General features: G+C 36.8%; 1 protein-coding gene across 3 annotated transcripts in view; it reads left to right on the top strand.

Annotated features, from left to right (window-relative positions):
- The window catches only part of LOC100889635 (heterogeneous nuclear ribonucleoprotein K), a 75,822-nt gene that overhangs the window by 44,922 nt on the left and 11,689 nt on the right, over positions 1 to 19,211 (top strand). For 2 of the 3 annotated variants that reach the window (XM_030977197.1, XM_030977198.1), the window contains 8 exons: positions 1,133 to 1,239; positions 7,137 to 7,193; positions 8,445 to 8,488; positions 11,018 to 11,090; positions 16,747 to 16,851; positions 17,517 to 17,645; positions 18,094 to 18,476; positions 18,811 to 18,829. In XM_030977197.1, the coding sequence (XP_030833057.1) occupies positions 1,133 to 1,239; positions 7,137 to 7,193; positions 8,445 to 8,488; positions 11,018 to 11,090; positions 16,747 to 16,851; positions 17,517 to 17,645; positions 18,094 to 18,476; positions 18,811 to 18,829 (917 nt within the window). Of the gene's footprint in view, positions 1 to 1,132; positions 1,240 to 4,601; positions 5,216 to 7,136; positions 7,194 to 8,444; positions 8,489 to 11,017; positions 11,091 to 16,746; positions 16,852 to 17,516; positions 17,646 to 18,093; positions 18,477 to 18,810; positions 18,830 to 19,211 lie in introns of those variants that run through there. The other variant, XM_030977199.1, reaches the window with a different exon arrangement.

Below are 19,211 nucleotides of genomic sequence, written 5' to 3'. Positions count from 1 at the left end.
TGGGGGCGGAAGAGGGTGGTGACAGGGACAGGTGGTGGAGGGTAGACTGGAGTCTAAGGGGTGTGAGAGCTGATGCTGTCTCTTTCACACCTTCACACAGTAAGCCAGTTAGAGTGGTTTCTCTCATGTGTTTCCTTAGCAGCTGGTTTCAATAGAAACAGAGAGTAAAGGTTAGTTTGAAACTGTCCTCAACTTGATAGGGATGGCATGAGGCTCTGATTCATTCTATAAGTTGCACTGGATTGTGATGAAGGTCTTGCTTTAAAAAAAAATTCAATTCATGGATTGAGGAGTGAATATTTCTTTCTTCTCATGTAGAAGATGAAGTTCTTAATTTGCATAAACGATGAAACATTCTACATACCAAAATGCACATAAAGAGATGTTTCAGATTCTTAAAATTTCCAATTGATCATTAAGATATAATTAGGCTATATTAATTTTGTTACCTTGCAATATATATTTATATTTTTGGGGTTGAATAGTAATTCAAAAAAAATGTCAGTGCCAACTATTTACCAGCAGTCTACTAAATTTCCTTTACTTTTGAAACTCACTAGCTATAATGATCCATTGCCCATTGGTTAATTTAGTTGAAGTTAAAAAAAAAAGAATAATGAGTAAATGACTTTAGACTGTTTACCTGCAGGGGTCTTTACTTTGTATGCACGCACGGAAGTAGAGCTGATGAAGAAACATATTGACTTGTCTTAAGTCAATGTTTGATTTCACCATCACTCTATAAGAATCGCCAGTTTTTAATAATTGCTGGTTTTCTCAGCCTTGTTCCCTCCTTTCCATTCTCCATCATCTTCCTTTCTCTCATATTGTGACATCTATTACCTAGGTCCCTTAATTAGACGTGTGACTTTCATTTTGTCGCCGTCTTCTATATTACGATGTTTACCCTACGATTTTGCTTTTCTCATCGCTCATATCTTGCAGTCATTGTAGACTTGGTGGCAAACATGGTGTGGGTGCTATTTGTCATTGTCTTAGTCAAATATGTATAGTTTCATAGTGGGCTTACCTTTAAGATATCAACTGGTAACATGTAGAAAGATAATATATAGATTCCACATTTTGATATCATTGCCTTTTTCCATTTTGTTATTTCTATTTTCTTAACTAGGTGGTAAGAGATCTGCTGAAGAAAATGCAGCGACAAATCAGAATAACAAGCGCCCTCGTGGTGGAGATGGCACCAAGGTTTCTTTTCGTCTCTTGATTCCAAGCAGTGTAAGTTTTTACTTGTATTCCATTGATAACAACTTAGACTGACTAGGATGTGAAGATGACTGTGTTTTCTGGTAATTTTTTTAAATTTCTTGCTTATTTTACTCATCATAATGAATGACAGATTAAGATTTGGTTATGCCTCAAAAATTATGTCAATGTCTGATATTTGTTTATTCCCATATTTTTGGTTGTGATATGAGATACCTTCTAAACTCTAATCTTTGGTGATATTTTTTCTTATATATTTTAACTTCATCATTTGTTACTTACAATTGGGGAGGGGGAAGGAAGGGGAAAGACTACTGTTGGAAAGTTTGTTTCCCTCTCAAAAAGCCTCCTTGCCCTACTTTAGCATTAAAAGACACACAAATATTGCAGGTGGAAAGCAGAGAAGAACTGTGGACAGATTGAACACAACCTCCTGGAAAGTACATGTGCCTATGTTCATTGTCTGTTGGTGTAAGATATATATGCTGTCTCTTAGAAGACAGAATGATTCCATCACTTACTATGCATCATCACTAACCATCTTGCTTGACTAGCATCTCGCTCTCTCTCTCTCTCTCTTGCACCCCTTCTCCTCTATAATGCAGTCATGTGACTAGAGAGATAGTGCCTCCCCTTCCAGTTTATTTTGAGACCCACTACTTTATTTATTTTTTCAAATTAGAAAGACTTGAAAGAGACTCAGAAAAAGAGTAAATATTCATGATGCTGTAGAACTGTGTTTAAAAAGAGTGAGTGCTCTAATAAACCTTTGATGCAGGCAGCTACTGTTTCACTCCTCACATGACATTTCATCTACAAGGAAAATATGAGAACATGGCTTTAAAATGTACATGTATGTTTAATCACCACACTAGAAATATATCTTCAGTACACATACACTGTACATGTCCAATTACCTTTGTCTGTTCTCCCTGATTTCTATTGCAAGTATCCAACATATTACTGTCATTTTGTAGTCATGGTTCTATACCCCTACCCTCTCTCTCTCTCTATCTCTCATCAATTTCTCTCTGTCCATGTTTACTTGTAGGCCTATTATATTTTGTTTCTTTCTGTCTCTGCCTGTGTCTCTTTTATCTGTAAATATGCCTCTCAGTCTCACTGTCTGTCTCTTTATTTCTCTCATTCTCTCTTTCTCTCTTTCTCTCTCTCTCTCTCTCTCTCTCTCTCTCTCTCTCTCTCTCTCTATCTTTCTCATACTTCTTTCTCTGCTTTATTTTGTTTATAGAAGAGAAAGCTACGTGTATATAGATGTAATGACTTTAACAGGATTTACTTTCTCTTGGAATAAGGATATCACAGCCTCTGTATACAGTGCTCTCACCAGAATGCAAATTGTATCAATCATACTCAAGGAGTATAATAGGAAATTTGGTTTCAGCATATTATGATTTATAAGAAGAGAATGGATTGTATGTCTAGACTGGAATTTTGTTGGTAACATTTTGTCTGAAGCTCCTTCTATCAATATATTTCATTCAAAACATAAGAAAAGCCTCAGCATTTACTCTGACTCTGAAGCACACAGGAAAAGTGGGATATTTAAATTTTTTCTGACTACCTTTAGAGATCAAGATGATATCGAAACTCATAAGGAATATGTAGAGAAAATGTGATGTATCTGCCTACAGCATATGGGATCAAAGGTCATATCGATGATGTGAAAAAGTTACCAATTAACCAGATTGTAAAAAGAAAAAGAAAATGTTGCTGCACTAATTGCTCTCAAGCCTCTATGAATAAAATATGATTGGATGGGGGAATAATTGAAAGAGAAGCAAATTTGTGTTATTAATGAGACACAATTTTCATCAGGGAATGCTGTTTTCTCATTGGCCAATCATCACATCAGTGATGCTTGCCTTGCTTCTTTGTTTGCTTCAAAGAATAGAATAATTATTGTAGGTTCTAATTTGGATGTATAGTTTTGGCTTGGAGTGAGTAGGGGTGTGTGACGCCACACAATAGAGGTCTGTTCCCTATGGGCAGGTGGTAAGCGATCAGAAATAGATTGTATGTGCCTAAATGAAGACAGAAGAAAAATGGTAAAATTTAGCTTAATAGGCTAACGATATTGGAGGATTTCCACCCATTTATCCCGCTCACTGAATTGTGTCATGTGTTTTTATGTGGCTGCTCTCGGCTGGCTGCCAGCCAGCTTTGCAACTGTTGCTTTGTGTGTATTTTACCAGGATATTTTTGCCTCTCTTTTAAAATAAAATAGCTTTATTTAACGAGTCAAAGAGAAAGGAAATTAAGCACCTATAGACAAAGTAAAATAAAAGAAGTCCATGATTTGTTATTAATGTACTTACATATTAATGAAAAAAACACCAGACTACTTATTTAAAATTGAAATTATCAAAGATAGAAAATATGATGTTTTACAATGTTCTTAAAGCCTTTTTTGTTAATAGATAGAAGTAATTAATCCTTTTTTGGTTTGAAAATAGAAGTAATTAATCCTTTTTTGGTTTGAAAATAACAATTTTATGATGTAAATGAGCAGAAAGGCGAATATCATTAAGTGTTCAAAGTTTAAAGAGAAAAAATACATGTTTCATGTTGTTTTTTTTGTAAAAGAATGACATCATTAGTCTCAAAGATTTGGTTTAGTATATAACAAGTATATACATCAAACATACTCTAATACAATTCATTAATTGACAAAGACAAGTTGATCTGCTGTTAATTTTAAATTGATGGTCTTGCTGCTCTAATTAATGCATTATGCACAAAGCATTTGAAGGAAAGTCTCAGGGAAGGATGCTGTCTGTGTCTTCCATTTTAGAGGTTGCATTTATAATATTCCATGTGATATCTAAATGTATGGCTAATGGCTTGTCTAAAATGTATTGACTTGTCTTGTGGTCATATTATCAAGCAGCACCGGGCCTGCCTCTGCATCCCTTAATTAGCCACAGCCATTAGCGACAATTTTATAGAGCATTATGCATATAGGAAGATACAAGAGAGAATCATCACTAATTAGAGAAAATTATCAGAGAGAGAGAGAGAGAGAGAGAGAGAGCATCTATGATTATATTGCTTTGTAATTTGCATAATTCCCCAGCGGACACTTCATTGTGTGGAGCCTTTGTAGAGGTCTGTGAAGCTTTTATTGGCAAGCCTTACTGGCACGTGCACATGGTTTATTGTTGACTCCTAGGCTTAGCAGCTACTCAACCATACAGTTGAGTCACTAATGAATGAACTCGGAGAGACCCTCTGAACAAGCGCTAGATAGAGAGAGAGAGAGGGGGAAGAAAGAGAGAGAGAGAGAGAGAGAGAGAGAGGGGGGGGGGGTGCCTCTTGGACAGCGGTAGAGAGAGAGAGACAAAGAAACTGGGATGAAAGGGACCTGAGCATATAAAAGGATTGTGTATGTGGCCCAGAGAGTAACAGAATCAAACAGGCAGTTGTTTGGAGTGGTGTTCATCCAAGTCCCTGGTTCATCATACCAGTGTGCAGATGTGAGGATGAGTGATGAGGAGGAATTGGCCCGCAATTGGATATGGATGTGGTGGTAGAAGATGATTTGCAGCCCTGGGTTGGAGATAGGGCTAGTACTACTAGTTGGAGAAAATGGAAGATCATGCTAGCCATCATGGAGTTGAATTGTATGATTTAGTGATTGCAGTGAAAGCGTTGATCAAAATCTCACTTGCTATTGCACTGGGAAGCTTTAGGCAGACCTTAGGATGGTGGAAAGAAAGGTTCAAGAGACTGAAACTGGGGGACTGGTTTTATCATCATCTTGTACTGCTTCATCTGAGAGAAGTAATTTGGTGTCCAGATGATATTTTATGGAAATAGCTGTCATGTGGATAGCTCTTTGCATCATGTGTCAGTTTTGTGGCAAAGAGCCCTAACAAAGAAGTTGCTGGAGTGACTTGAGAGCTTTGTGCAGTTTCCATGATGACTTTGCTTTTCCTATTTCAACACAAGATGTAGCTAGCCTAGAATGGTAAGTCTGACTTGAAGGATGAGCTTTCAATACTGTAGAAATATAATTTACACCATAGGTGTTTTTTAAAACTTATTTGTATTACAGTGATTTTAGAGGAGATTTTGTTGAATTCAAAGAGTGCTCCTAATAGGTTTGAATCAAGTTATTGTTTTTTTATAGTCATGTGAGTAACAATGAAGAAAGTAGACTTACTGATTGTAGAACTTATAACTTTTTTTTTAAATAGATGGCTCAGAATGTTTACAAATCCAATTTATTTATTGACTGTATTTGCTTTTTAGCTTTGAAAGAAATATTGTGTGTTTGCTTGATTTCTCATCATCATTACTTCACCATCGTGCAGTTCCTTCTTTGTGTGACCTTTCTGGAAGTATTTGCGGTCTTCATTATGTAGATTTAAAATATATTCTTGTATGTAAATATGTTCTTTTCAGGATAATGTCTATGTTGATTGTTGGAATTTTGATATGATGATACATTTCCATATAAACTGTATTTGAAAGTAGCATCTGGATCTTGTAACACTAACACCTATATGACCTTTGCTTTGCTTGCTCTCTCACTTCTCTCTGTCTCTCTCTGTCTCTCTCTGTCTCTCTCTCTCTGTCTGTCCGTCTGTCTCTCTCTGTCCGTCTCTCTGCTGCTCTTTATTTTGTTTGGTTTTAGCCCTCCTTTGTCATTTGCCTGAAACCCTTCCACAGACAATCTGTCATGGTCATACAATTGTATCCCACTCCCGTATCCTTTGTGGTAGGTATTTGTTTAGCCATTGGCCTGCCACGCGCCCTCTCATGAACAATAGAATTTGGGAGCAGGCTGTCCACAAGACCCAACAGTCTTTTAAAACCGGCGATTGGTGAGCCAGTTTTGTGCCCTGTTATAGGCAGATTTAGCATGAACCTGTGGTGTTCCTAAATGGAACTGTTCATGCAACCATTATTCATTTTTTCCATTTCCAAGCTCTGCTGAGCACCTCTCGTAATGCAGCACTTTAACTCCTCTTCTCCCCTCCTTTTAACTTATCTCTTTCTTCTCTTTCTTTCTCTCTCTTGCTCTCTCTTGCTCTCTCTCTCTCTCTCTCTCTCTCTATCCTACACGTAAACACACACACACACACACACTAGATATATATATATATATATATATATATATTTGTGTGTGTTTTAGTGTATATCTCACTCTCAGTTATATCATTTGTCCTTGGTCTTTAATTAAAAAGTGGAATATTGGTGCACCACATGCCACAATACTCTCACCAAACAAAAGAGAGTACAACTGTACTAGTTGATATTCACAAGATAGTTTTAAGAACTAGTGGTCTAGAGTGATTTTTTTCTCATCCAATGCTTTGATAATCTTTAGATCATTTTTGAAATGGATAACTATTAACCATAATCCCCATTGTGTTTGTTCAGTACATGTAGTGCAGTATATTTAACTGAATCTTTTACCTTCTGTTAATTTCCTAACATCTGCCTTAGCTTCAGTCACTTGTGTGGCTTTGCTATCTATGATCAGATGATGACCCAAACAATTAAAGTCCATTTGGGCCTGGAATATAGGCTGCAGGGGCAGGTGGTGACTTACGTTGGTCTTGTCATTAAATCAGTCTGGGTATAGTTTTATCAATTCCAGTCAGGCAAAAATTACTTATGCAAAACTATTAATTACTCCACTGCTTAGAAGATAGCATACAATGCTTGTAGTTAACTTGATCTTCTTATTACACTATTTTATATAAAAAGGGTATGTAGTTATCTTGCAGTGTGCAATAGATGAGCTATGATAACAATAAAGTAGAACTCTATGTGTGTCTCCACTATATTCATGTTTATTTGTATTGACAGGATTGTCATGCCTAATGGAAGTTCCACTGAAAATGTTATTACTTTTCTCAAAATGATTTCTTCCTCTTTAGAATGCTGGTGGGATCATTGGAAAGGAAGGTTTAAACATCAACCAACTTAGAAAGAAGGTTAGTTTATCAAACTACCATAAGAACAAACAAACAAACACGAAACATGAATATTTTTCATAGTCAAGTTTTTCTTCTGTAGCAACTTCTTTTGGTCACTTTGTAAAGGGCAGTATTTCAATAGAAATGTAAGACTCACCTTGACTGTGTGTGCTTCTGAAAGACACATTCTTGGCATTATTTGGCTTATTTATGGATGTACCTCCTAAGTTTCAGTTGTCATGATTTAATATACGTCAGATAGCTCTTTCTTTATTTTTTGTAAAATATTCTTTTCTTTGTCTACATTGGTACTATGCAGATAGAGAGTTATCTATAATTATAGCTTGATGATTTATTTTTATATCTCATTAAAGCTCATTGGGTTAAAGATATTTTTAGTGGTTGAAGCAAGTTTTTTGTTGGGTCCCAAAGAGAATTTATATTCTTCTCTCTTTCTCTGTACTGGGCAAAATCTGATTATTTTTACCTCATGTCCAATCCATATTTTTTTCTTCATATTTTGTTAAGGAAGAATAGAAGCCTAATGCATGTACAAAACAAATAATTATTACATTTGCCTCTCCAATTCACTCCAAATTCAAATATAAAAAGTACTTGTCCCTTGCCCTGACGGCTTGATGGCCATTCTTTGTCTTATCCTCCCTCCACGCTGACCCTGGCCCGATCCGATCCGATGTCTTCTCCGTCCCACCTCCGATACGAACCGGTCCAAATCGATCCTTCTACCATGGGATGTACGTTGGATCCTTCGTTGCTACAATGACACTTGACAACAACCTAATTTATACTGGGGCATATACCTTTCATTCTTTTATTTGGCTAAAATTTTAACTTTTTTCTAAATTGACCTGAAGCTTGAACTATTTCATTCAAATTTGTTGTCCAATAAATCTATCAATAATTGATTTGAAACAATTTCTTTCCATCATTGGACTTTCATTTGATTCGAAACTGATACCATTGTGGCCCGTTTTGTTTGGACCTGACTTATTTCATTTGAACCTACTCAATGACCCTGGTCTGAACTCACCTTGATCTTTTCCAAACAACCATATCTACACTTGATCGTTCTCCGTCCATCCAATCATCCGCCCAACCATCCACCCAACCCTGCCCGCCCGCCCATTCGCCCGCCCGACCTGATGCTAATCTGATCCCGTCGGATCTGATCCCTATCCGGCCCGTACTCAAACCACCTGGTCTGGCCCGACCCGAACCGATCCATGGTCCGCCCTTCCAACCCACCAGTACAATGCCACCATAACAGTGCCCGACTGCAGTGGGCCAGAGCGGTATGTCCCACTACTGCTTACTAGTAGCTTAATCAGTACACATTTCCCTTTTTCTAATTGATATGAGTTCTGTTGTCATTTCAAGATATTCATGTATTTACAGGTGCTTGCTATTTTTTCTGTGTCTCTTTGTTGTTTATGTAATATTCAATTTTCCTTGGGTTACAGAAAGTTTAGCATGCACAGGGCAGTGTATTTTAGGTTTCAAGTTTATTTATTTGTAAAGGCATCATCATTGTCTCATTAATTGTTGTTTGTTCAGCCCAGTTGATTTGTCATTTGTGTTTCAACCTGCATTTTCTTGTTTGCCATGAAATGCAATTTCTTCATTCAGTTTTCCTTACCTATTTAGCACTATTAAAAGCATATCAATTTATATGAAACTATCAGTAAAAGATCAGCTGTTGTGTTATATTACATTTGTCAATTGCTAAAATGAATCAATCTTTTGTGAATTTTTTAAAAATTCTTTCCTGTAATAAATAGACTATCAAAATCAATATTTTTTCTTCTAACTTTGTGGATAGATATCCTTTTAGATATTTGGAATGAAAATTTGTAAATTTCCGTTATTATCCTTTTGTTATTCAAATGATTTTCTTTGACATTGCATGTGTTTTCCCACCACTATTCATCCCTTGCTTCCTTGTCCTGTTTACTGATAAACCTGTGAGGACAATAAAAAGTAGATTCAGTCAGAAATTACAGCAACAAAAATGAAACAGTAAAATGACAATTAAAGGGGAAGTCCACCCTGATATTGAGTTGGTTTTAATAAAAGCAGAAAAATAAGAGAAACAGGTCAATAAAAGTTTGAGCAAAAACTGATTGAAATTAAGAAAGTTATGTATAGTTATTAGGTGTGGTCAATTAAACTTACATTTGCGACTCTCTAACATATCTGGCGAGGTACCTTCCCTTTTGCCCTGTACTAAAAAAGTTCAAAAATTTACATTTTCCCTTAAGGAAATTCTCAATCATATATTCACCTTAAATATAATTACTGCAAACATGTTTTTATAGGACCTCCTGTATGACACAAGTCTATTCTGTCATCAATAACTAAGAACAAAAAAATTGTTGAAAGTTTCATTGGAGAGGAGCTTGCAAGACATGTCATAGTATTGCCAATTTGAGATCACTGATGACAAAGTGATCAAAACTTTCATATTTAACTGGTATTGCTTGAACTTTCACTAATTTCTTGTTCTAATTTTTCTGCTGTAATGAAAACCAAGATAATATCAGGGTGGACTTACCCTTTAATTTTCATTTGACCGTTTCATTTATAGACAACTACTCTAAAAGAAAGCAGAAAAATCAGAGAATCAAACTGATGAAAGTTTCAATTAAAACTGACTAAATATAAGAAAGTTATGAATTTTTGAAAGTTGTAATCACTATACGTATGAGCACGGCTGAAGCAGTAATGTCAATGTAATGTAGTGCCGGACTACTTTGCCATCTGCTCCAAAATATAAAATGACTAAAATTTAAATTTTCAAAAGTTCATTGCTCAAGAGGGTCAATTCTTTTCAGAGGACCAACAATAACATGCTATCTATAATATATTTTGAGTAGTGCCCAAATGGAGAAGGAACTTTGGAGAAAAACAGAAATTTATGATATTTTTGTACATGGCAAACAGAAGATTTATCCAAGTCCTACGTCACAATCTACTGACCGAACTATCAATTTGTGATTCACATAGACTTAATGATCTCGTATTCACTTCATTTCATTTCATTCATTCATTCATTTTTATTTTTTCAATTCCAACAAAATACAATACATTCATAACTTCATTACAATTGGTCCAAATCATTTCAAACTTTTGCCTCTCTGTTTCTGTTATTTTTCTGCTTTCATACAAATCAACTAATTACAAGGGTTGGATTGCCCTTTAAAGACATATTTAATTGGGTCCCTTCCCATAAAGAGTCGCAATTGATTTGATTTACCTTAACTTGATATTAAGCACAACTCCTATTTCTTTAGAATGCAGTTGCGGTCTATTTGAATCAATTACTACTCTTTCTAATACAGGGCCCAGGTTAGCAACGTATCACCCAGATAGTAAACAAATAGTCCTAATTTTTTCTTTTAATGCCAGCTAACAAAATTAATTGATTGATTAATTGGTTTTTATTGCATGTTAGAAACAAGGGTAAAATGGCATGTGTTGAAATAGTTTCATTTCTTTTTCATCTCCTTTTCCCAAATTAAGCACAACTTCCTCTTGTAGAATAAGAATATTTTTCCCTTTGCTTTGTCGCTTTATTGGAATTATTTCATTAAAAAAAACAAAGAAGATGCAAAGAAATAAAAAGATAAATCTAACATTTTTAATATTGTACATTGCTGACATCTTTTAATCACCTAATCATATATATCATATTAACATTTTTATTGATGCTTGCTTAACATTATCAATTGAATTTGACATATTTTTCTTGAAATAGTACTAGATCATTTCCACTTTTGTGTGCTTCATTGAGTATAATTTTGTAGGATTATTTTTCTTGGCAGCATCCTTACTGTTACTACGGATATGGAAGCAGGTTTGGAATGCATCCAGGACATCATCCCCGTATTGGATGAGGTAAGATTCCTCCTAGTTTATAACAATTTACTATATATCAAATTGTCTAATTTTGAAGACTCTATTGAGCCATACTGACCTTAATGCCTTTTATCATTTGCAATCATATAATTATAATAAAGAAGAATTCATGAGGTAATATATTTGTCAGTTTCATACTTTGTTAGCATAAGTTAATGTTTTGATATGTTTTTTTCTTCAATTTATTTCTTACATATACATTGGAAAAGTAATTTCTTGCAAACTTTAAACCCAGCCTCTTAGAGGGAGATGGATTGACTCATAACATTATGATCAATACAATTTTATAACAAAATGGAAACAAAAGTACTTGTATTGAACAATTAAAATATAAAACATAATAGAAAAATTAATAAAATATGCATTCAAATAAAATCTGTAGACACAGCTTGTATAAAATGAATTTGCTCTTTGGAATGCAATGAGTTATCACTTCTCCCAAGAAATAGACAAAAAGGAAGGAGAACAAAAAGTGGTGAATACAATTTAGAGAGATGGTGGTAAAATGGCAGGGAAGCAGATACTGTGTATCCATCTATGTTAATGATCATGGCGCCTACGGGTCAATAGTTGAAGAGCCATGCATGCAGCCATTGGGAAGATTCCTCATGGGACTGCTTTGGCAAAAGCAAGGAAGGATGGAATTACAGTGGAGCTGGGTAATGTCAGCCATAGCCTGCCCGTTAGCGTGCACTCGGAACAAACACCATGCCTAGCTAAAAGCATGGATGTAATACATTTTTATGTGGCTTCACAGTTTCAGTGTGTTAGAAATAAGGAAGACATTACAGACTACAAGTACCTTAGAAGTGCATACCTTATTACTAAATATATATATATATTTTTTAGGGGGGGGGGGGGGGTAATGGGAATGTAACACCAATTTGAATTAATTATTATAAAAAAGATCTGTATGGTATTTGCCTGTCTGCTTCTCAAAACATCTTCATCTAAATGTGTAAGGTACATGCAATCCAGCTTTCCAATTGAATATATCTATCAAACAACTAAAAAAAAGGAGTATCAGAAATCTCTCATGTTTTATTAGAAATACATCTAATAGTTCTTACTCCATTTTATATCTAGAATCCAAATCATATTCATGAAAGTGGTGAGGTATATTAATATTATTTAAACTAGTTATACAGCAGATTGGAGAGAGGTTGGTCTTTTTATGGAAGATTATGTTAATTTGTGGCTATTATTGATTTCTCTGGAAGGGAGCTAGAAAAAAGGGATTCCATAATGCTAAACCATTTTACCACTTTACAGACTTGCTGTTTTGATAGTACATGTAGTATAAATGATGATAAGTTGACTGAATGGATACTTTTGGCTTAGGCTGGGTGATGGTTTAATCCTTTGTTTGGCTATTGATCTGTGAATGAAGGCAAGCTTTTCATCTCCTTCAAGAAGATGGTTGAATTCTCCCTTGTTCATCATTTATTTTCATTTTATTTTAGGTGGTTAGATATTTTGAGTGATTTATAAGAGATTTTTGAGTGAAAATTACACATCTGGTAATTTTTGTTTGAGAGCTTTTTCATGCGAAGGACAGACATGGGACCCCACTTATGTCATGCTTGGAACATTTGTGTGACTTTGCATAGGGGAGATGGATGGTAGAAAGCAAAGAGCGACATTGCCTACAAAGAATTAAAGGGAAAGAAGGGATTTTTTTTTTTTTTTTGGGGGGGGGGGGGGCGGGTGAGCTGTTGAGGGGGTAGAAAAAAAGGAAAGAGATTCAAAATTGACACAAAAATGACAAATGAAGGGTACATTACTGCAAATCAGAAGATTCCTTTGGGAAAAGTCTTTCTCACATTGTTTACATTCTCATATATTCAAACAAATAAGTTTTTACCCTTCAATATCTCCTCATCAAAAATAATATATGCTTTTATCTGCAGTAGCTTTTAAACCAACCTAGTGAATACCATGTTTAGTTTCTTGTCCCTCCTTGCATTTGATCTCTGATTTGACAACCTTCTCTTACATCTATAATGTCTTCTTGTATGCTTGGCTTGCTGTATGCTTGGCTTGCTGTCGACCTGGTGATGAATGAGCCAATCACTGATCATGCTGTGTTCAAGCAAGCAAGCAAACAAGCAAGGCAAGGCAGGTTCTTGCTGCTCAGTTTATTATCTGCTCCAATGGTTGCTTCCCCAACCGGTTCGTGACTGCATGCCTGCAAGAGGGGAACCAGCCGTCTGTTTAATGCTGGAATTTGTTGGATGGTTCCCCCTCACTAGGTACCTGATGTATAAAGATGTAAATTCATCTATTGATTCGAGAAAAAGGACGCTAGAAAGGTCATCGCTGTAGTCAATGATGGAAGAAAGTGTCTAAACAACATTTGCATGAATTGTATTAGTACCATGTGAAAGGATAATGCATATGTTTGCCTCATTACACTTCAGGCTGTCTCCTGATATCCAATTCCTTCTTTTTTGGTCTGTCAAGTCAATATTGGCTATCATATATAACTCTAGCACTTACACGACTTCATTTGGACTTTCTATGATACACCATAAAATATGTTAGATTCGGTAATGAAATAGTCATATGAGATTATTCTCAAATGTGTTGTGCATTTCCATGGAATCGGATATCTTTTGGCGAGTCTGGTTCATATTACATTGATATACATTATACAGCCACATTATTTTTTGTCAAAAAATGAAAGAAAAGAAAACACTCTCAAATCCCTAGATTTTACCTTTCATTTTTGAGCTTTTAGTTGTGAAAGAATGCATCGTTTAGTTTCTTGGATTTAAAGGTAGCATGCTCACACACAGCTTGATGACATCTTACCTGAAAGCCCTGCTCTATGCTTTGTGGCACCTGGCTCCTGGCCTCCACTCTCCAATCTATCATACCACAAACTGTCTGAGTTGCAAGTATCCATCTCTCAACTTGTATGAGAGCTCCCGGCCTCCACTCTCCAATCTAACATACCACAAACTGTCTGAGTTACAAGTATCCATCTCTCAACTTGTATGAGAGCTCCCGGCCTCCACTCTCCAATCTAACATACCACAAACTGTCTGAGTTACAAGTATCCATCTCTCAACTTGTATGAGAGCTCCTGGTCTCCACTCTCCAATCTATCATACCACAAACTGTCTGAGTTACAAGTATCCATCTCTCAACTTGTATGAGAGCTCCCGGCCTCCACTCTCCAATCTAACATACCACAAACTGTCTGAGTTACAAGTATCCATCTCTCAACTTGTATGAGAGCTCCTGGCCTCCACTCTCCAATCTAACATACCACAAACTGTCTGAGTTACAAGTATCTATCTCTCAGCTTGTATGAGAGCTCCCGGCCTCCACTCTCCAATCTAACATACCACAAATTGTCTGAGTTACAAGTATCCATCTCTCAACTTGTATGAGAGCTCCTGGCCTCCACTCTCCAATCTAACATACCACAAACTGTCTGACTTACAAGTATCCATCTCTCAACTTGTATGAGAGCTCCCGGCCTCCACTCTCCAATCTATCATACCACAAACTGTCTGAGTTACAAGTATCCATCTCTCAACTTGTATGAGAGCTCCTGGCCTCCACTCTCCAATCTAACATACCACAAACTGTCTGAGTTACAAGTATCCATCTCTCAACTTGTATGAGAGCTCCTGGCCTCCACTCTCCAATCTAACATACCACAAACTGTCTGAGTTACAAGTATCCATCTCTCAACTTGTATGAGAGCTCCTGGCCTCCACTCTCCAATCTAACATACCACAAACTGTCTGAGTTACAAGTATCCATCTCTCAACTTGTATGAGAGCTCCCGGCCTCCACTCTCCAATCTAACATACCACAAACTGTCTGAGTTACAAGTATCCATCTCTCAACTTGTATGAGAGCTCCTGGCCTCCACTCTCCAATCTAACATACCACAAACTGTCTGAGTTACAAGTATCCATCTCTCAACTTGTATGAGAGCTCCTGGCCTCCACTCTCCAATCTAACATACCACAAACTGTCTGAGTTACAAGTATCCATCTCTCAACTTGTATGAGAGCTCCTGGCCTCCACTCTCCAATCTAACATACCACAAACTGTCTGAGTTACAAGTATCCATCTCTCAACTTGTATGAGAGCTCCTGGCCTCCACTCTCCAATCTAACATACCACAAACTGTCTGAGTTACAAGTATCCATCTCTCAACTTGTATGAGAGCTCCCGGCCTCCACTCTCCAATCTAACATACCACAAACTGTCTGAGTTACAAGTATCCATCTCTCAACTTGTATGAGAGCTCCTGGCCTCCACTCTCCAATCTAACATACCACAAACTGTCTGACTTACAAGTATCCATCTCTCAACTTGTATGAGAGCTCCCAGCCTCCACTCTCCAATCTAACATACCACAAACTGTCTGAGTTACAAGTATCCATCTCTCAACTTGTATGAGAGCTTCCGGCCTCCACTCTCCAATCTAACATACCACAAACTGTCTGAGTTACAAGTATCCATCTCTCAACTTGTATGAGAGCTCCTGGCCTCCACTCTCCAATCTAACATACCACAAACTGTCTGACTTACAAGTATCCATCTCTCAACTTGTATGAGAGCTCCCAGCCTCCACTCTCCAATCTAACATACCACAAACTGTCTGAGTTACAAGTATCCATCTCTCAACTTGTATGAGAGCTTCCGGCCTCCACTCTCCAATCTAACATACCACAAACTGTCTGAGTTACAAGTATCCATCTCTCAACTTGTATGAGAGCTCCCGGCCTCCACTCTCCAATCTAACATACCACAAACTGTCTGAGTTACAAGTATCCATCTCTCAACTTGTATGAGAGCTCCCGGCCTCCACTCTCCAATCTAACATACCACAAACTGTCTGAGTTACAAGTATCCATCTCTCAACTTGTATGAGAGCTCCTGGCCTCCACTCTCCAATCTAACATACCACAAACTGTCTGAGTTACAAGTATCCATCTCTCAACTTGTATGAGAGCTCCCGGCCTCCACTCTCCAATCTAACATACCACAAACTGTCTGAGTTACAAGTATCCATCTCTCAACTTGTATGAGAGCTCCCGGCCTCCACTCTCCAATCTAACATACCACAAACTGTCTGAGTTACAAGTATCCATCTCTCAACTTGTATGAGAGCTCCCGGCCTCCACTCTCCAATCTAACATACCACAAACTGTCTGAGTTACAAGTATCCATCTCTCAACTTGTATGAGAGCTCCCGGCCTCCACTCTCCAATCTAACATACCACAAACTGTCTGAGTTACAAGTATCCATCTCTCAACTTGTATGAGAGCTCCCGGCCTCCACTCTCCAATCTAACATACCACAAACTGTCTGAGTTACAAGTATCTATCTCTCAGCTTGTATGAGAATTAGGTATATTCCAATGATATGATTTTCTTCTCCATGATGAATGATATTTATCATACTTGGACTTATATTTGATTATTCGCATTATAAGGAAATGTGCATGGGTTCCATTTGGATATCAATTGTTTATGATTTTTAGCTTGCATAGCAATTTACAGTGCAGGTAAGAGCACAATATTATCACCTTTAAAAGGAAAGACTTTTGCTTGCAGTAATGTGAATACATTAATCATGTACTCATCCTGACATTTAATCCAACAGAACAAACAGAATCCTGAGCATTGCTCTGTACGTGTGTTGGTCCATCAGAGCTTAGCTGGAGCTATCATTGGTAAAGAAGGATGCAAGATCAAGGAAATGAGAGAAGTAAGTAATACAGTGATCCATTATCCTAACCCTAACCCTTATCCATACAGTGATCCATTATCCTTACTAGATGAGAGAAGTAAGTAATACAGTGATCCTTACTAAACAGCACACTTTGTATTTTCAATTGGCAGGAAATCCTGCCCAAGAATTCAAATGTTTCATATATTCTTGCGCAATAAATAAAAGCTTATTGGTAAATTCTAGAAATTATAGAGTAATACTATTCTTGCAGTGAAATTCATTGAGAGTGAAACAAAGAACTAAACCTCCCAAAATGACTCGTGAAATATGTTGTGGCAATTATTTGTAAATTTAGTGCATAAATTCTTTAATAGCATAAACGCTATTGCCATACTGTACAGCTTTCCAAAACTATTTATTGCAGATAATTTCGGTACAGCTAGAATGTAATAAATCGATTTAAAGAAAACAGTTGAGTGTAGGAATGGAATACAAGATCCTGGCAGTGGTAGGATTTGAATCTTTGGTGTAGGAACACTGCATGGTGGTAGTGATGGGATCATCTTGTTATATTGTTTAGTGATTTTTTTGTGTTGGAACACAACATGGTGGCAGCAGTGGAATAATAGGCTGTTTTGATTGCTTGTCATGCTAGTGGTCAGCAGTTGTATCAATTAGTATGATATTTTGTATTCTTTTAGCAAATTGGAGCTCACATCAAGGTTTACTCTGACGTATGTCCCAACTCGACTGACAGAGTTGTTCAGGTGGGAGGGATGCCAGACAAGGTCATTGATGCTATGCGAGAGCTTCAGAAACTTATCATCACGGTGAGTTATCACTCTAGCCTCTTCAAGTTGCAAACAATTATGATTTTCTTTCTTTTGTGTACATTTAGGATTCCAAGATAGTTGATGTAAAAATTATATGAATTATACTGAATAGAAAGCATTTTGTTTAGTATGTGGCAATTAACATGGACAGATATTGAGATGGACAGATTAAGTACACGCGAGTAAAGTAAGGTTAGCAATTAAAATCTGTATAACTATTAGAAGTGCACAGAAGTCTGGTACTGTTTTTACCCTTTATTTGTTTTGCAATTATGGGAGTGAAGTATTTTATTGCCCAAAGCTATCTTTTTTTTAATTGACTGATACATTTGGAGGAAGGTGCAAATTGGTTGATTTTAAGTAAGATCAATGAAATAAAATTAAATGTTGAAAGGTCGACTAGAATAATATTGTTATCTCTTTTTCTTCATTTTTTTCTTCACAGACACCTATCAAAGGCCCAGCCCAGTCCTATGACCCTTATTGCTTTGACACCTTCTATGCCCTCAACTATGGAGGCTACACTGGTCCTGATAACAAGAAGATGGGAGGAGGTGGGGGAGGAGGTGGAGGAGGAGGGGGCATGGGGCGCAACGTGGGCTACAGAGGAGGTCGGTATGGAGGTGGTGGAGGAGGACGTTCCATGGGATTCGACTACATGGGTGGTGGTGGTGGAGCATATGGTGGAAGGGGGCTGTTTGGACAACCCCCAATGGGTGGCATGGGCGGAGGAAGGAGAGGAGGAAGAGGAGGAGGAGGAGGGGGAAGAGGAGGGGGACCACCACCAGCAGCAGCAGGGGGAGGAGGAGGGAGAATGCCAGAACCACTGTAAGTTTTCTCTTGTTGGAACCTTGAACTTCTTTAAGATACTTTTCTGTTTTAAATCGCTTCCATAATTACTCTTATATTGAACTGCCTTCATTGGTCTATCTTTTTGTAATATTATATAGACATATTTAGTCAATTAGACGGATCAAATTATTCTTAGGCCTCATTCCCTTCTTTTATTTGTTATGTGGTCGTAAAAGTTTAGAGCTCCAATCAAATCAGAATTTAATAATTGTACTTCATCTAAAACTTGATCTTAATCTACTTCTCTGAATGAATTGAAGGAGACTAATGGTACTTCTTTGTCTTTATTTTGATCTCCTTCCTCTTACAGTGCACTTGGATTTGGAAATGTAAGTACTTATTCAGTTTATTTATACTTTCAAGAGAATCAGAAGGTGTGAAATTTCTAGGGGGATATTTTAGTTTGTAATGATTTATTTATGCAATGAGCTGCATGATGAAGTGAATTTTTTGGTTATTAATAATACCTACATAATAATGTTAATTCCTTTGTGCCATTAACTTAACAAGCGGTAATAATGATTTTTTATTTCAATGTTTGAATGAGGTTAAAATATCCTCCATGATAAGAAACTACAATCAATGTACATTATACATTTTGAAGAAAACAGAATTATATATTTGTAGTTCAGATTTATACAATTCAAGAATTTATATGAGAGATTTACCACCATGGCATAGAGGAGAGCTTAGAAATTATTTTCCAAACTT

This window comes from Strongylocentrotus purpuratus, unplaced genomic scaffold (assembly GCF_000002235.5).
Source record: "Strongylocentrotus purpuratus isolate Spur 01 unplaced genomic scaffold, Spur_5.0 spur5_scaffold_9, whole genome shotgun sequence".
Lineage (NCBI taxonomy): Eukaryota > Metazoa > Echinodermata > Echinoidea > Camarodonta > Strongylocentrotidae > Strongylocentrotus > Strongylocentrotus purpuratus.
Note: the sequence above shows the minus strand (reverse complement) of the source record. Positions and strands in the feature narration are given on the sequence as shown.